Source organism: Belonocnema kinseyi, chromosome 5 (assembly GCF_010883055.1).
Source record: "Belonocnema kinseyi isolate 2016_QV_RU_SX_M_011 chromosome 5, B_treatae_v1, whole genome shotgun sequence".
Lineage (NCBI taxonomy): Eukaryota > Metazoa > Arthropoda > Insecta > Hymenoptera > Cynipidae > Belonocnema > Belonocnema kinseyi.
Window position 1 is genome coordinate 125,072,816 of NC_046661.1, and position 19,448 is coordinate 125,092,263.

A 19,448-nucleotide genomic window follows, 5' to 3' on the forward strand; every position below is an offset into this window, starting at 1 on the left:
TAATAATGAATTAAATAATGAAACTTTAATAATAATATCTACTTTCTACTCAAAAATAAGAATTTCAAACCAAATAGTTGAATTTTTAACCAAAAAGATAAAGATTTTAAAGAAAGAAAAATAATTTTTTATCAAAAAAAGGTGAATTTATTCAACAAAATAAGTCAATTTTGAACAAAATATTTAAATTTTCAACCAAAAAGAGAAATTTCCAGCCAATAAGATTAATTTTCTATCGAAAAGACAAATATTCAACAAAGTACATGAATTTTCAACCATATATTTTCAATTTCAACCAAGTACATCAATTTTCTATTTAAAATAAGAATTTTGAAACAAATAGTTGTATTTTCAACAACAACAAAATATTTTTCATCCAAGAAAGATGAACTTAAAAAAACAGGGTTGAGTTTTTAATCTAAAAAGTCGATTTTTTTACAAGATAGTAGACTTTTAAAACCCCCTTATAAAATAACTTTTAATTAAATAATGGAATTCTTAACGAAATAATCGAATTTTTAACAAAAACTATGATTTTTCAATCATAAAGATCAATTTTCTATCAAAAAATACGAATTTTCCTCAAAATATAAATTTTTATGTAAAAAAGGTGAAATTTTAACAACAAAAATAACAATTATACCCCAAAATGAGATTTAAGAAAGAATAGTTTATGTTAATCCAAAAAAGATTATTTTTAGTTACGCAGTTGCATTTTTATCAAAAATATTAATTTAAGACATATGTTATTCAAAAAATCGATTAGTTAAACTTTCACTTTAGAAATTAATGTTTAATTCGAATTTTTAACTAAAGAAAGAAATGTCAACCAAAAAGATCAATTTTCAACGGAGAAGATTAATTTTCTAAAAAGAAAATTAATTTTCCACAAAAGGTATAAATTTTCAATAAAATAGAATAATTTAAATTTCAGCAGTTAAATTTTCAGCCAAAGAGATTAATTTTATACAAAAAAAATTCAATCATTACATTTGCAGTTAAAAATATTAATTAAACAAAAGAAAAACGAAAAAAGCAAATTTTTAAAGTAAATAAATAAATTCTTAAATATAATGATAAATCTTCAACTAAAAATATATATTTTCACAGAGTAGTTCTGCTTTCAGACAAGTAGTTTAATTTTTTACCAAACAGTTCAATTTTCATCTAAAAAAGGTGAATTTTTAACAAAAACAACAAGAAAAACGAATTTACAAAATAATATTTAATTTTTTAAACAAATAAATGAATTTGCAACTAACATGATAAATTCTCAAATAAAAAAATTAGATTTTAACAAATTTGTTTAACTGTTGACCAAATAAGAAAAGTTTATGTTAATAAAAAAAAAAATTATTTTTAATTACACATTTGCATATATACCCACAATATTAATTTAAAACAAATTTGATTCCAAAAAAGGATTAGTTAGAATTTCAGTTCAAAAATTAATTTTTAATTGAAATGAAAAATTAATTTTAAGCTAAAAAAAAATGTAAGCCAAAAAAAATAAATTTTCAACGAAGACGATTAATTTTCTACAAAGAAAATTAATTTTTTATCAAGTAGTTGAATTGTTATCTAAAAAGATCAATTTTCAGCAAAAAAAGGTAACATAAAAAAATAGTTGATAAACAAATAAATGAATTTCTTGAGCAAAATGATGAATCTTTAACTAAAAGAATTAATTTTTAACAAAGTAATTCAACCTTCGGCCAAATATTTTGAATTTTCAAAAAGAAAATACAAATTTTATTTTAAAAAGATGAATTTTCAAACCCAAAATGTGAATTTTTAGGAAAAGTTTCATTTTTAACTGAAACTGCTTAATTTTTAATGAGAGAATTGCATCACAAAAAGATTCATTTTCGCAAAAAAATGGAATAGTTAAACTTTCAGTCAGAAAAGAATATCTTGGTTTTAAAAAAATGTAATTTTATATGAAGCTTATTAATTTTTTACTAAAAAGATAAACATTTAACGAAGAAGATTGGTTATTTACACATAAAAAAATTTGAACAAAATACAGTAAATCTTCATCTAAATATTTGAATTTTCAACAAAACAAAAAATAAATAAATAAAGGAAAAAGAATTTTCAACAAAATATTTGAAATTTCTACCGAATGAATGAATTATTAACTAATATTTTGAATCTTAAACTTAAAAAATTAATTTTGAGTAAAGTAGTTCAACTTTTGACCAAATAGTCTAATTGTCTACAAAATTTTTGAATTTTCGAAAATCAAATTCGATTTTTCTTCTAAACGAATAAAATTTAACCCCAAAATTTAACTTAAAAAAAGATTCATTTTTAACCTAAAAAATTTAATTTTAGACGGTTGTGTTTTCACTAAAAAAAAAGAATTTCTAAAGAAAAAAATTAGTTTTTAAACCAAAAGTAGTAATTTTCAACAACTTAGTCGAATTCTGAAAAAAGTGTTTTTTTTTTGTAAGAAAAGAAAAACATTTTTGTCGAAAATAAAATTAAAAATGAAAATAAAAATAAAAAATATAAATATAAATAAGTAAATGTGACGTACCAACGTCATTTTCGTCAATTTCGTCAAGATCATCCCTTACATAGTGGATGTTAGCATTATTCTTCTTGTTCTTTTCAGATCTTGCATTTTGGATCATTTTTTTTAATTCCTCCTTTCGTTTTTCCTTCTCGACTGCAGAAATCTCGCCTCTCGCTAAAAATTCAGCTTTCCTTTTTTTAATGACTCGAGACGTGAGAGTGTGAATGGTATCCAAAAGTTTTCCCTGCTGTTTTGCAAAATTTGTAAATTGGAAGAGTGCATCGATTCTTAACAGGATGTCGTACTGTCTTCGATGAATAATGTCGCACATTCTACACAAATTAAAATTCTCATGTAAAACAGGAAAAAATCCTTGACCTAAGTGCAATTATATTATTACACCGAATTCATTTCACAGGTGAATAATCGCATATTATTCATTAATACTTGACATTTAGTGATTTACACTTTTATTTCCTTACTCATTTCCCTCATTCAGTTTAGCTTCTATTTCAAAATTTTCATATCACGAAAGTTTGCAATATTTATAAACGAAAAATTGAATTCTTTTAATTACTCAATATATAACGTCGTATGAGAATTTTAAAGCAAGAAAATTTATTTCTCATTAAAAAAGCTCAATTTTTCCCAAAAAATGAAATAGTTAACCTTGAATTTTTTTAAATTAATTTTCAGTCAAAAAATACTGTTTTAAACAAAAGAAATAAATTTTAACCTAAAAGATCAATTTTTAACGAAAGGAATTTTCTACAGAAAAAATTATTTTTTGGCAGAATACTATAATTTTCATATCAATATTTAAAATTTTGAAACAATTTCCAACCAAATAGTATAATTTTGGTCTAACAAAGATGATTTTTCAATAAAAAGTGAAATAACTAAAAAAATTAGTTTATAACCAAATAAATGAATAATTCACGAAAATAAAGAATTTGCAATAATGGAATAGTTAAATTATCAGAAAAAATATCAATTTTCAAGATAAAAATAAAGTCGAATTTTCTCCAAAATATTTAAATTTTTAATCAATCAATGAATTCTTAGCTAAAAAGATGAATTTGCAGCTCAAAAAATCTCTTATTTAATTTTATAAACGAAAAATTAAATTAAATTTTAAATAACCAAATTACGTCATATGTGTACTATAAGGCAAAAAATTAATTTTATATCTAAAAAGATTAATAAAAAAAAAATGGAATAGTTAAGTTTTCATTTTGGAAAATTAATTTTCATTAAAAAAATACAGTTTTAAACCAAATAAATAAATTTTGAACTAAAATATAAATTTTTAAAGAAGGCAATTAATTTTCTACCAAAAAAAATTATTTTTAAACAGAATACATGAATTTTCATATAATAATGGAATAGTTAAATTATCTGTTAAAAATATTAATTTTTAAGAAAAAAAGAAAGTCGAACTTTCCCCATTTTAGTTTTATAAACGAAAAATAAAAAATAATCTTTAAGTAATCAAATTACGTCATATGTGTATTTTAAGGCAAAAAATTAATTTTTATCTAAGAACATCAATTTTGCTAAAAATGGAAAAGTTAACCCTTTAGTTTTAAAAATTAATTTGAAATGAAAAATATGACAATAACAGACAATTTTTTAACAAAGAGGATTTGTTTTTACGGAAAAAATTATTTTAAAAAAATAAGTAAATTTTTATCTAAATATTTGAATTTTTAAAGGAATTTTCAACCAAATTGTATAGTTTTGGTCTAACAAAGATGATTTTTTAATAACAAATGAAACAACTAATTTTCAGTGAAAAAATTAGTTTATAACCAAACAAATGAATTCCTAACTGAAAAAAAATAATCTTCAATAATAAAATAGATGAATTATCAGTTAAAAATATTAATTAAAAAAAAGAAAGTAGAATTTTCCACAATTTAGTTTTATAAAGGAAAAATAAAATGTATGTAATAAAATTACGTCATATGTATATTTTTGGACAAAAAGTTAATTTTCTATCTAAAAAGATCCATTTTTGCCAAAAAATGGAAAAGTGAACCTTCCAATTTAAAAAATTTATTTTTAATAAAAAGTACAACTTTAAATCAAAGGAATGAATTTTAACCTTACAGGAAAATTTTCAACGAAGAAGATTAATTTTCTACAAAAAAAATTATTAGCAAAAAAGAAGTAAATTTTCATCTAAATATTTGAATTTTCAAAGGTATTTCCAATCAACTTGTATATTTTTGGTCTAACAAAGATGATTTTTCAATAAAAAATAAAATAACTAAATTTTTAGTAATAAAAATTCAATTGTAAATTTATAACTAAATTAATTAATTCTGAACTAAAATAAAGAATCTTCATTCAGCAAAATTAGTTTTCAACATAGCAGTTCAACTATCGATTAAATAGTTTGTTTTTTACCAAATTGATGTGTTTTCATAACATAATATGAATGTTAAACGAAAAATGGAATAGTTAAATTATCAGTTAAAAAGATTAATTTTCAACAACAAAATTAAAACGAATTTTCCTAAAAATACTAAAAAAATTTTTTCAATGGAATGAATTTTTAACTAAAAGGATGATTCTTTAGATAAAAAATTCTCTTATTCAGTTTTATAAACGGAAAAAATCAATTTTTTCTAATAAATTTTAAAATTAACCTTCCAAATTTGAAAAAATTAATTTTTAATCAAAAATAAATACAATTTCAAAGCAAAGAAATGAATCTTAACCTAACATATAAACTTTAAAAAGAATTAATTTTTTTAAACAAAAATTATTGTTTAAAAAAATACGTAAATTTTCATCTAAATATTGGAATTTTTAAAGAAATTTGCAAACAAATTGTATAATATTCTGGTCAAACGAAGATGATTTTTCAATAAAAAGTGAAATAACTGATCTTTTAGTAAAAAAAAAACTTCATTTGTAAATTTATAACCAAATAAATTAATTCTTAACTGTGAAAAAGAATCTTCATCAGCAAAATAATTGATCAAATAGTTTTTTTTTATCAAATGGATGAGTTTTCATAACAAAACATGAATTTCTAACGAAAACTAGAATAGTTTAATTATCAGTTAAAAAGATAAAGTTTTAACAAAAAAAGTAAAATGAATTTTCCCAAAAATATTTAAATTTTTAATCAGATGAGTGAATTTTTAACAACGTCATATGTGTATCTTTAAGGCAAGAAATTAATTTTCGATCGAAAAACATCAATTTTTACTGAAAAATTAAAAAGTTTACCTTTCAATTTGAAAAATTAATTTTTAATCAAAACAGGCAATTTTAAATCAAAGATGTAAATCTTAACCTAAAAGATACATTTTTAACGAATGGGATTAATTTTGTACTAAAAAAATTTTATAACAGAATCAATGAACTTTCATTTAAATATTTGAATTTTTTAAATTATTTCCAACCAAACAGTATAATTTTGATCTAAAAATATCATTTTTCAAAAAAATAAGAAAAAACTAGAATAAAAAAAAAATAATTTTAAATTAAATGAACGAATTCTTAACTAAAATAAAGAATCTTTAATAAGAAAAAATACTTTTTAACAAAGTAGTTCAACTTTCGATCGAATAGTTTTTTTTATAAAACAAATGATTTTTCATAATGAAAAATTAATTTTCAACCAAAAGTGGAATAGTTAGATTTTCAGTTAAAAATTTCATTTTTAAGAAAGAAAGAAAAACAAATTTTCCACAAAATATTTAAGTTCTTAACCAAATTAATGATTTTTTAACTAAAAAGATTAATTCTTAGCTGAAAAAAATCTCTTGTTTAGATTTATTAACGAAAAATAAAAAATAAATTTCAAGTACTCAAATAAGAACGTCATATGTGTACTTTAAGGTAAAAAAAATTTCTATCTAAGAAGATTAATTTTTCAAAAAAATGGAACAGTTACCCTTTCAATTTTGAAAATTAATTTTCAATTAAAAAATAAAATTTTAACCTGAAAGGGAAATTTCTGACGAAGAGGATCAATTTTCTACATAAAAATCATTTCTTAACAAAATAAATCAATATTCATCTAAATATTTGAATTTTAAAGAAATTTCTGACCAAATAGTTAAATTTTCATATGAAAAGGTGAATTTTCAAGAAAAATTAAATGATTAAATTTTCCGTAAACAAATCTTAAATTATAACCAAATAAAAAGATTCTTAACTAAAATAAAGAAACTTTAAATGGCAACATTAGTTTTCAAGAAAGTAGTTCAACTTTCGGTCTAATAGTTTTTTCATTAAATAGGTGAGTTTTTATAATAAAAAATTAATTTTTAACAAAAAAATAAATAAAACCAATCTTACCACAAATATTTAAATTTTTGATCAAATGAGTGCATTTTTAACTAACAAGATTATTTTTTATCTAAAAAATTCTCTTATTTAGTTTAATAAACGAAAAATAAAAAATAAATTTTAAGTACTCAAATTCCAACGTCATAAGTGTATTGTAAGGCAAACAAAATTATTTTCTATCTAAGAAGATCACAATTTGCCAAAGAATGAAAAAGTTAACCTTCCAATTTGAAAAGTTAATTTTTAATGAAAAAATACAGTTTTAAACGACAGAAAAATTAAAAAAATATATATAATTTTCTACAAAAAAAGCATTTTTCATCAGAGTACATGAATTTTCATCTAAATATTTGATTTTTTAAAGGAATTTCCAACTAAATAGTATACATTTTTTTAGTTCATATTTCAACAAAAAAGTTGTTAAGTTTAGATTAAAAGCAGTGACATTTAACCAAATAGAAGAATTTTCAATCAAGCTAGTTGAATTTTTAATTCTAAAATATTTTTCAGTCCTAAAAGAAAAAAAAACTACATTTTTTAAGCCGAAAAAATCGAATTTTCTGAAAAAAACCTTGAATTTTCCGTCAAATATTTATACTTTTAAGGTAAAAAGATGAATTTTCAACCAAAAAAATTAATTTTGACCAAAAAAGTTAATTTACAATCAATTAATTAAATTTTCAACTAAAGAACTGAATTTTCAAAAACAAAATAATGTTTTTACAAATTAGTTCAACTTTCACTCCAGAACGAAAAGTTAAATTCTTAATAAAAAAATCAAATTTTTTCAAGAGGACTAATTTTTAACAACATAATTGAATAATTGAGTTTTAAACAAAAAAGCTAATATTCAACCAAAACGAGTTATTTTTTTTTATTAGACATCGGAATTTTTATCGGAAAAGATTAATTTTCTCTAATAAAAGATTTATTTTTTCAACAAAAACATAGTTGAATTTTCGTCTGAAAAAATAAATTTCCTACAAAAAATGAAATAATTAAAGTTTAAATTAAAAAGAGATTAATCGGGAAACAAAAAAATAATAAAGAGTCTTTAACGGATTATTGAATTTTCAACGGAATACACAAGTTTTCAAACTAAAAAAGATAAATTTTCAACTAAATATGAGATAATTCAATTTTTACTTTAAAAAAAATAATTTCTAAGAAAAAAAGAATAACAAATTTTTAACCAATGGAATGAATGTTTGATTAAAATAATCCATTTTTAACTCTGAAATATTATTTTTAACAAAATAATTCAACATTTGAACAAATAATTTAATTTTATACTGAATAGCTTCATTTTTTGAAGAAAGTGCTAAGCTTTTTTAGAACATATGAATTTTGAACACCAAACTGTGCATTTAAAAAAAAAGTTTATTTTTAACTGAAACAGGTTAATTTTTAATCAGACAAAATAATAACATTTCGTCGAAGAGGATTAATTTTTTTAAATTAAAATTAATTTTTAAGAAATTAAATTAATTTGAAACTAAATGTTTGAAAATTTTTAGTAATTTTCAACTAAGTAGTTGAATTTTCATTCAAAAAGCATCAACTTTCTTCAAAAAATAGAATAGTAGTAGTTCATTAAAAAAATTTTTTTCAACGGTTAAATATTTTACAAAAAATCTCATTTATTTCCAAGAAAAATTTGCTTTTAACCAAAACAGATGACTTTTTTCCATAAAAGATGAATTTTCAACAATAAAGATCATTTTCAACCATAAATATAGTTCTTCGCCAATAATTGTGAATTTTTAACCAAACAGGTGCATTTAAAACCAAATAATTAAAGTTTAAATTAAAAAAGACGAATTTTCAACAAAGTTGATAAGATTTTTAACAAAATATATGAACTCTTAACTAAAAAAAAAAGTGTCAGCCAAAAACAGTTAGATTTTCTTATTGGTTTGTATTAATTAAATTGACTTTAAAGTGAAGAAACGAGAAAACAGGGAAGTTTTCTGAAAACAAGGGGAAAATAAATTCTTTCTGAAAGGGGTAAATAGGGGATTAAAGGAGAAAATTTATAACATAAACATGCAGGACCGCGTGAATCATTTCTGTTGGATTTGGACGCATGACGCAACCTGACGAAGATAACGCACTAAGAGTGCGGCCCTTGATCTGCAATATTAGAGAATTCAAGGACTTCAGATAATTCAAGAAATTCATAATATTTAAGGATTTAAAGTAATTTAGAGAATTTATGAATTCAGAGAATTTAAGGAATTAAGGGAATTTAAGGAATTTAGAGATTTTTAGGAATTTAGAGAATTTAAGAAATTTATAATATTCATGGAATTCAAAGAATTTTGAATGTTTCAGAAATTCAGGATTTCATGTAATTCATTGTATGGAAGGTTTTCAGGGAATTAAGAAAACTGAAGAGATTTCAGAGCTTTTAAGGAAGTCAGAGTATTCCACGAATTAAAAAAATTCGAGGAATTCAGAGACTTCCACAAATTCACAGAATTCTAGAATTTCAGAGGATTTAGGAAATTTGGAGTATTCAAGGATTTCAATTAATTCAGAGAATTTAGGAATTCAGAAAATTTAAGGAATTTATAATATTCGTGAAATTCAAAGAATTCGGATTATTTGGGCAATTCAAGGTTTCAAGGAATTCATTGTATTCAAGGATTTAAGGGATTTAAGAGTATTTCAGGGATTTCAGAGCGTTTAGGGAACTCAGAATATTTCACGAATTAAAGAAATTTAAGGAATTCAGAGAATTCCAGAAATTCCCAAAGTTCATAATATTTCAGGATTTCCAGTAATTTAAAGAATTACGGAATTCAGAGAATTTAATGGATTAAGAGATTTTCGGGAATTTAGATAATGTAAGGATTTTAAAATATTCACGGAATTCAAGAATTTCGAATATTCAAGGAATTTAATATTTCACGGAATTAATTGTATTCAATGATTTGAGGGAATTATTAGAATTTCAGGGATTCCAGAGCGTTTAAGGAACTCAGAATATTCCACAAATTCAGAAAATTCAGAGAATTCAAGAAATTCAGAGTATTCAAGAAATTCAGAAAATTGAGGAAACTAAGGATATTCAAGGATATAAAATAATTCAGCTAATTTTAGAATTCATAGATATTCAGGACTTTAGAGAATGAAAGGAATGTACAATATTTATAGAATTCCAAGAATTCAGAGAAATCAAGGATTTTAGAGAATTCAAAGATTTTAGGACTTTTAAAGAATTTCTGAGAGGGCAGAGTACTTAGATAATTCAAGGAGTTTCAGGAATTCAAAATATTTGAGAATTTTAGAGAATTCAGAATATGCAAGCAATTTAAAGAATAAGACAAATTTCCAGGATTTTAGGCCATTAAGAGAATCAAAGAAAATTAGGGAGTTTCAGGAATTCCAAATAATTCCGGAAATTCAGAATATTAAAAAATTTTGAGGGAATTTCTAGAAACCTAAGATTGCCTAACCTAAGATATTTGTAGAATTCTGAGAATTCTGAATATTCAAGGGATTCAGTACATTCAGGGAATTTAAAATATTCCAGAAATTCAAGGAATTCAAAAAAATAAAAAATTTCAGAGATTTAGAAAAATTCAGAGAATGCAAGGATAATTCAGAGAGTTTAAAGACTGTCAGAATTTAAATTCTATGTTGTTTTTAGGGAGAGGGGGGGGGGGGTTGTAAAGTTTTGGGTAACAATTTTCCGTATCAAATTTCAACATAACCTTAAATTGTTTCCCAAACATCAGGAATCTTGTTTGCATTCTAATAATTTGTTCTTAAAAGTTTGAAGCTTCTAAATTTCGTTATTTAAAAAAATAAAGGATTTAAATTGAATGATTTTTGTTTACAAATACAATTTTCTGGTGAATTGTACCAACATAACCTAAAGTTGCAAAATTATGGTAAAATTGTAAATATATGTATTATGACGAAAAATAGTAACATAACATACAAATATTTAGGATTATCAATTTTAATTTTAATCTAATGTTTTTTGTTAAAAAATCTACTTTAAAAATATTAACACAACCTTAAATAATTTGAAAAAGTTAATTGTTTTTAAGTCTAATGATGTTTGACTAAAAACACCGATGTCCAGTGTCAAACACGACCATAACCTAAAATTGTTACAAAACTGTGAAACTACTTTGAAATAATTTTTTTGGATTGAAAATGCCACTTTTCAACGAGAAACTCTAACATAATCAAAAATTTCTAAAAGATTCTAAATCTCCTTCAAATAATAATATTTTTTTTAAGTCGATTAATAATGTAGGAAGCCAATGTAACTTAAAATTATTTTTAAATTATTCTTTTTTTTAACTAATAATTTTTTATTAAAAATTTAATTTTCGCCGAAAATTGTTAAATTTTAAAAATGTCTAATTTTGAAAAAATTTTGAAGTTTCAAATTTCAATGAATTGTAAATTTCAGAATTTCATACAAAAATCAATTGATATAAATCTTGTCATACTGGCACAATCTAAATTTGTTTCAAAATTGTGAATTCTTCACAAATTGATGATATTTTTTAATTTAAAATAAGTGATTTTCTATGTTAATCTGTTTAAAAAATTTCCTTGTTTTACAGAGTTTTACAAAATTTAAAAAAATATTTAATTAAGTCCTAAGGATATTTAGGAATTTTCAACATTTTTAAATACCTTTTTAACTGACTAAGGTTATAAAAAATCTTTCAGATTCATTTTTAACGATTTTGAAAGCTTTTAAAATCTTTAAAACTTCATAATGTTATTTCGAAATCTTCAAAAGCTGCGTTTTGCTTTACATTTTTAAAAATATTTTTGAAATTTCTTAAAAACTTCTAAATATCCTTAAAAATGATTCCAGATTCTTTTTTGAAAATTTTGGAAGTATTTTGGAATGTTTTGGAATATTTTTAAATTTTGTCTTAAAATAAATTTTATGAAATAAAAAAAACATTGAAAAATTGTTTGTTCCCTTGAAACTTTTGAAAGTTCTTTAAAAACTTCTAAATGCTTTGTTTTAAATCTTGTAAAGTCTAAATTATATTAAAAATTTTTTGAAATTCGATTTTTTTTAAATTTTGTAATCTTGCAAAATTAGGAAGTTTGGCGTTACAACATTTTAGATTTTTTCTGAAATTTTAGGAAGTAATTCAAAATGTTTTAAATTATTTCAAAATATATTATTAAAATGATTACTTTTTAAAATATAAAATAAATTTTTATTTTACCTCGAATAGTAAAAAAAAAAATTATTTAAAAACCATTTAAACCCCTTCAAAAGCTATCAGATTTTATCAGTATCAGAATCAGTTCAAATTGTATAACCCTTCGAAATATATTTTTAAATAATTCCAAGTTTTTCTAACATTTTTTCTAATCTTGCAAAAATTAAAACAATCTTTTTAATCTCTTTAAAACCAAAGCAAAATGTTCAGAAGAAAATTATTTTTCATTATCAAAAAAAGATATTACAATATAAATTTTAACTTTGGTCAATAATGTATATAAACATTCAGACAAAATTTTTATAAAGAGATTATGATTAGAGTCCTTTTGCATTTAAAAAAATATTTGCTCGAAAAGTTAAGAAGAGAATTGTTACCTTTATTATTAAACAATCACTTATAGTTTAAATTTTAGCTTTTTTTAATAATATTTTTGGAATAGGAAATTCAAATAAGGGAATTAAACAAAAATGTTACTCACTTCATAACAGCCATGGCATAATCAAAACCAGTTTTTTCTTTTTCTGCTCCTCGGAGGCCCATTGCAGTTTCCATTAAAATATCGACCGTGATAGCAGACATATAATCATGGCAATCAAATTCTTTGCCAACTTCTTTTTTGAGCCTCAAAACGAGATCTCTGCTATTTTCATAAAATAGAGGGACAAAAGATTTTAGCACATTTAGGTGAAAAGTGGGGGCAATAATTTTCCTGTGAGTTCTCCATTTTTCTCCAGTACTTATCAGAAGACCCTCACCCAACCAGGGTTTGAAAAACCTTTCCAAAACATCTTTCAAATTAATTTTTACGCAATAAAGTAATTTTTATTAATAACTTTTGCCACAAAAAGGAAGCGAATTAAAGCCACTGAAGTAAGATGAAGAGCGCAGCTCGGCTCTCACATGAGGAGAACCTCTGTCGGACCAGCGGCAAGCATGCGCGCGCACTTCAGGCGCCCGCAACACCTCGCGCCCCCCTTTCTGTCAGACGGACGGTTCTCCGCCTGAGAGAGCCGAGTTGCGCTTCTCAGCTAACTTCAGAGTGACTCTCATCCGCTCCCAATCGAGAAATTTTTGTTAAGGAAATACCTATATTCGGGTGATTTATCGATGTGAACATGACTGCTCAGGATAATCTCAATATCTCGAGGATCCATGATAAAGACCACTAGTTTTGGACCCAAAAAAGCTCGAACCACATTTCCGTAATAATCGTATTCAAGTGCTTTTTGCAAAATGTCTTTAGGCTGCACTCTCACTGCCAACAAAGCGTTTCCAAAAAAGGGAACAGTGGGTGGCCCTACATAAATAACCAAATTTAAATAAATTATTATTAAAAAATATGGAAAATTGGACTTGATTATTTAGGAACAATTTATTTTGATCGACGACAAAAAGTTATATATTTTGTTTTAGATTTAATTAATTAGAGACTTGAATTAATTATTTGATTAATTATCAATTTAAAATTAATTTTTGGGAAATTCAAAAATCTACTTCAATCTATTTTGAACAATTTTCGTCCCCTGCACTACATTGTAAAAAAAATCGGTTTTATTTTATAAACGCTTATAATATAATACAAAATAATATATTTTGACGGAATTGATAGCCTAAAATGGAAATAAGGTGATTTTTCACAAATATACGGGAATAATAGGGAAATAAATTGTTTTTAATTAAATTAATCTGTAGGTGCCATATTGCTTTTTCAAATAAACAAAAAAAGATTTTTCAACAAAAGAGTTCATTTTAAAGTTAAAGAATCGATTTTTTTTAAAATACAAAAGATTACTTTTTACTACAAAAAACTTGAATTTTTTACTAGAAACTATCAAGTTTCGGCTAATAAAATTATGTTAGTTAAGGTTAATTTTAATTTATATATAATTTTATAATTTTCAAGCTAAAAAGTCGATTTTTCTATCAAGAATATTAATTTTCTAATCTTCAACGAAAAAAAAAACATTTGAACCAAAAATTGGAATTTTGAAGTAAAAAAAAAATAAATAAATTTTTAACCAATAATGGAATAGTTGGTAAAAAAAATTAGTTTTCAACCAAAAAAAGCTAATGTGCAAGAAAATAGTCAGATCTTCAACTAATAAACAGAATTTTTGATAAAATAATAGAAAAAGCGATGAATTCTCAACACAAAAAAATGAAATAGGTAATTTCATTTGAAAAATTGATTTTCAACCAAAAAAACTTTCAGCCATATATTCAGCTAAATTTACCTTAAAAGAAGAATTTTCAACAAAATATTTAAATCCTTTATCAAAACAAATTAATTTTTAACCAAACAGTTTCATTTTTAATTAAAATAGATCAAATTTCTCTTAAAAGATTTAAATTTTCAAACGAAAAAGACGAATTTATGATAAATGAATCCAATTTTTAACCGGGATAGATTTGTTAGTCAATACAAAAATTTTCAATCGAACTGTTGAATTTTGAAAACAAAAAAATAAATTTTTCATAAATAAGTTGCATTTTCAGCAGAATTTGGTATTTAATTTAAAAAATGGAATCCAATTATTGAATTTTCAAACCAAAAAGGCAAATTTTCAACAAAATAGTGGAGTTTGTAAGCCAAAAAGAGAAATTTCGTACAAGAAAGTTGAATTGTTACCCCAAAATATGAATTTTTAACAAAAAAATTTATTTTGAAACAAACAGTTGAATTTTAATCTAAACACAACATTTTTGAGCAAAAATGGAATAATTAAGTTTGAAATTGTAAAAAACGATTGAAAATATAATATTTAAATAAAAAATAAGGATTTATTCAACGAAAAATACAGATATTCAAATAATGAAACCAATTTTTGTAAAGTAGTTCAACTTTCAAACAAGTACTTGAATTTTTAAATTGGAATATTAATTTTCAACTGAAAAAATGTAATTTAAAACAAAATACATCAATTGTAAGCCCTATAGATTGAAGATTACTTTTTTACCAAAAAGAAAAAAAAATTATTAAAAAACATTAACTTTAAGAAAAGTAGTCAAACTTGTAATCAAAAACGATCAATTTTTAACAAATAATAACATATTAAATTAAAAAAGAAATGAATTCACAACTAAAATAATGAATCTGAAACAACCAAGAACTGAATTTTTAAACAAAGCATTTTAATGTTCAACTGGAGAGTTGAATCTTTAATAAAAAAAATTTTAAAGAAAAAATATAACAGTTGATATTTCAACCAAAAGAAGATTGGATTTTGAATAAAAAACAGCAGCATTTAACAAAAAACGATTAATTTTTCATAGAGAATGTAATGAAAAAATAGCTTTATTTTAAATAATAAATAGTTAAATGCAACCAAGTAAGATCCATTGTTAAGAAATGGTTGAATTTTCAACCAAAACTTACATTTTCAACTAAAAAGTTAAAATTTCTCCCAAAATAATAGAATTGTTAAATGAAAAAAATGACAAAAGATTGACATTTTTAAGACAATGGACAATTTTTTTAGAAAAAAAGTAAAATTTTTGACAGGAAAATATCAATCTTGCGAAAGAAAATTGATTTTTAATTAAATAGTTACATTTCAAACTAAAAACAATCCATTTTCAATCAAAAATGGAATATTTATATTTTCAATTTAAATAAATAAATTTTCACAAATAAAAAAAAAAGATTTATCAACCAAGTTGTTAAAGTTTAAAGCAAAATCTGAAAACTAGTATCATAGTTAAATTTTAATTGAAATAATTTTTTTTCAACAAACGAAAAGAAATATTTTTAACCACATATTCGAATTTAAAACTAAAAACTATCAATTTTCAACAAGAAATAACATAGTTAAATTTGCAATAAAAAAATTGATTTTGAATTTGAGAAAAACGAATTTCCAACTCAATGGTTTAATTTTTAACTCAAAAAAGTCAATGTTTAATAAGAAAATTAAATAAATAAGTAAAGAATTTAAAAACTTGATTTTCAATGACGACATAGTTTAATTTTTCAATAGAAGAAATTTATTTTGAACCAAAAAATAAATTGTTTTTCAATAAGTGGTTCAATTTTTTAATCAAAACAATGAATTCTCTTCTTAAGTGCAATAGTTAAATAATAAATTGCAAAATGTTCTTTTCAAAAACAACAAAATCGAATTTTCAACAAAATCTTCGAGAAATAAAATGAATTTTTCAAAAGATGTTCGAAATAGTAAAAAAGGATGAATTTACAAAAAAGTACAAAAATTTTTCAACTAAATTGTTAAATTCTCAACTAAAAACGATCCAGTTTTTTCAAAAAATGGCATAGTTGAGCTTAGAATTTAAAAAATTGATTTTGAACTAACAAAAAAACAGAATTTTAATAAAATAGTTCAATTTTAAACGAAAACAAAATTAATTTTCAACTAAATATGGAATATTTAAAGCAAAAATTGAAGATCTTGATTTTACTCAAAATTTTTGTTAAAACAAAATAGTTCCGTTTTCAAGCAAAAAAATGGATATCCAATCAAAAAGGGTGCTTAACTTGCATTAGGAAAAATTGATTTTGAACCAAAAAATAAATTGTTTTCTAATAAACGGTTAAATTTTAAACAAAAAACAATTAATTTTTTACAAAAAATTTGATAGTTGAGTTTGCATTAAGCAAAATGGATTTCGAACCCAAAAAAGAAAAGATATTTCAACCAAATGGTTAAAGTTTAAAAAAACAGAAATCAGTGTTTAACTTAAGAAAAAAAACTATGAATTTTCTTTGGAAAAAAGAAAAAATAAATTTAAAACATTTGATTATCAACAATAAAAAACGAATCTTCAATAAAAAAGTTAATTTTTCAACGAAAGGGATGGATAATCAAAAAATTTAATGAATTTTTAAAAAGATAAATAAAATTATAAAGAAAAAGATAAATTTACAACAAAAGACAACAATTTTCAACAATTTTTATTTTATTATTATTATTATTATTATTATCTTATTTTTTATGCCAATTTCCTAACGAAAATCGCATAGTTAAATTTGAATGAGAAAAAATGGATTTTTAACCAAAAAAAGAAACGAAGTTTTAACCAAATGGTTCAATTTTAAATAAAAATGGTGAAAAAAATTAAGTTTTTAACTAAGAGCTGGACTTTCGAAAAATAAACTGTATTTATAAAAAGTAGTTCAACTTGCAAACAAGTAATTAAGTTTTCAATAAGCAAAGATAAAAAATTTACTAAATAAATCAATCAATTATGAAAATAAATGAATGAAAATTTCTATATTGGCATCTTAAATAAAAAACTATCGATTTTCAGCCGAAAATTTATTTCTGAAATTCTAAATTATGAAAATCAATTTTTAACTAAGAAACCGAAATTTCAACAAAATAGTTAAATTTTCAACCAAAAAGATTGATATTTAACCAAACAGGGTATATCCTAATATGCGGTCGAAAAAATTGATTCTGAGCCAACAAAAATTGTTTTCCAATAAATAATTACATTTTAAACTAAAAACAATATTTTTTTCTTAAAAATGGAATAGCTGAGTAATCAATTGAAAACTTCGATTTTTAACAAAAAATTTTTTAACAAAATACTCACATTTTTAACCAAAGAGATGGATCTTCGAAAAATTAAATGAATTTTTTAAAATATAAATAAAATTATAAACAAAAAAATAAATTTACAACAAAGTACAACAATTTTTAACGATATTGTTAAATTCTGAAATTAGAACGATCAACCTTTGAACCAAAATCGCATATTTAAATTTAAAATAAAAAAAATTGACTTTGAACCAAAAAAAAAAAGAAGCTTAACCCAACTTGTTACATTTCAAACTGAAAACAATGAATTTTTTACTCAGGATGAAATTGTAACATTAACAATTAAGAAACTGGATTTTCAACAATAAAAAACTATTTTTTGAACACAATTGTTAAATTGTCGACCAAAAAATTGAACCAAAAAAGGCATAGTTTAATATGCAAAAGAAAAAATTGATTCTAAAAAAATTCCATTTCTAAGGAATATATAAATTAAAAAGAAACTAAGAAATTTCTTTAGAAAATAGAACAGTTAAATAATTAATTAAAAAATAGAACAGTTGAATAATCAATTGAAGAATTTGATTATCAACAACAACAAAAAACGAATTTTTAACAAAGTAGTTTAATTTTTTACCAAAGAGATCGATAATCCAAAAATAAAATTAAGTTTTCGAAAGATGAATAAAATGATAAACAAATAGATAAATTTACAATAAAAGATAACAATTTTCAAGCAAAGTTGTTTAATTATTAACTAAAAACCATTGGTTTTCCAAGAAAAATCGCATAGTTGATTTTCAATTTGAAAAATTGGTTTTGAACCAAAAAAATAAACCAAGTTTCAACCAAATGGTTTAATTTTAAATAAAAATAGTGAAAACAATTAAATTCTTTATTAAGAGCTGCATTTTTGAAAAATAAACTGAATTTTCAAGAAGTAGTTCAACTTTCAAAGAGGTAATTAAATTTTCAATAAACAAATATAAGAAAAATATTAAATGAGTCAATCAATTATGAAAAACAATTTTTAACTAAAAAAAACGAAATTTGAAAAAAGCTAGGTTAATCTTCAACCAAATGGTACAATTTTTCATAAAAAATATAATAGTACACTTTTAAATTAAAAAAGAAAATATTCAACCATCAGTAGTTGGCTTTTATTCGCTTTTAGGACACAAATCGTCAGGTTCTATTTCACCCCCCCCCCTCTGGAAATTTAAAGAACTTTTGGACCAGTCCCATTTCTTATAAAAAATATCAATAAATAATTTTTACAAATAATAAAAGGCACAAAAGTTATAAAAATTCCATACCAGGAAGTTTGTTTCCAAGTCTCACAATTCTCGAAGTTTCGATATAATAATAAACCGCAGTCAAAACAGTGACGAGAATCAACAACGGATAAAAAATCGCCGTCGGGAAAAACGTATTTGTCATTGGTATCGCCTCCATGATGAAAAAGTACTAAAAAAAAGGAGGTATAAAAAAAAATTTTCACTTCACAATTGTTCTTCTTTCCGCAGATGCACAAAAAACGTCACCCAATCGAGTCTTCCTTCCCTTTTTATCAGTTTGGCCAAACCCCTCCCTTGGCAATTTTTTTGCCCCTCTTTTGTAAAGACTTTCTTCAATGTTGATTTCGATCGATGAACAATCGCGACATTAGAAATTTACCAATTGAGAGCGGGGGTTCATATAAGCGAGTGCATTTTTTTTTAAATTCCATATTTTATTTTATTTATACGGTGACCTCACCCTAATTAAGGCGCTTTGCAACGCAAATACAGCGACGCAACAGAAAGTCGTCAGAAATACCAGTATTTCTTTATTACATCTACTGATATGGTTTATTGGTAATTTTTGTGTCTGGGGAAAATTGTATAACATTCCGGAAAAATT

The 19,448-nt window shown here is 22.8% G+C and overlaps 1 protein-coding gene across 1 annotated transcript in view; it reads right to left on the reverse strand.

Moving 5' to 3' along the window:
* The window catches only part of LOC117172377 (cytochrome P450 4g15-like), a 37,702-nt gene extending 18,500 nt beyond the window's left edge, over positions 1 to 19,202 (reverse strand). Inside the window, exons 1-4 of the mRNA XM_033360235.1 lie at positions 18,863 to 19,202; positions 13,135 to 13,345; positions 12,527 to 12,823; positions 2,543 to 2,853 (exon numbers count right to left, since the gene is read on the reverse strand). Of these exons, the coding sequence (XP_033216126.1) occupies positions 2,543 to 2,853; positions 12,527 to 12,823; positions 13,135 to 13,345; positions 18,863 to 19,001 (958 nt within the window). The 5' untranslated portion in view covers positions 19,002 to 19,202. The remainder of the gene's footprint in view (positions 1 to 2,542; positions 2,854 to 12,526; positions 12,824 to 13,134; positions 13,346 to 18,862) is intronic.
* Between the last annotated feature and the right edge of the window lie 246 nt (positions 19,203 to 19,448).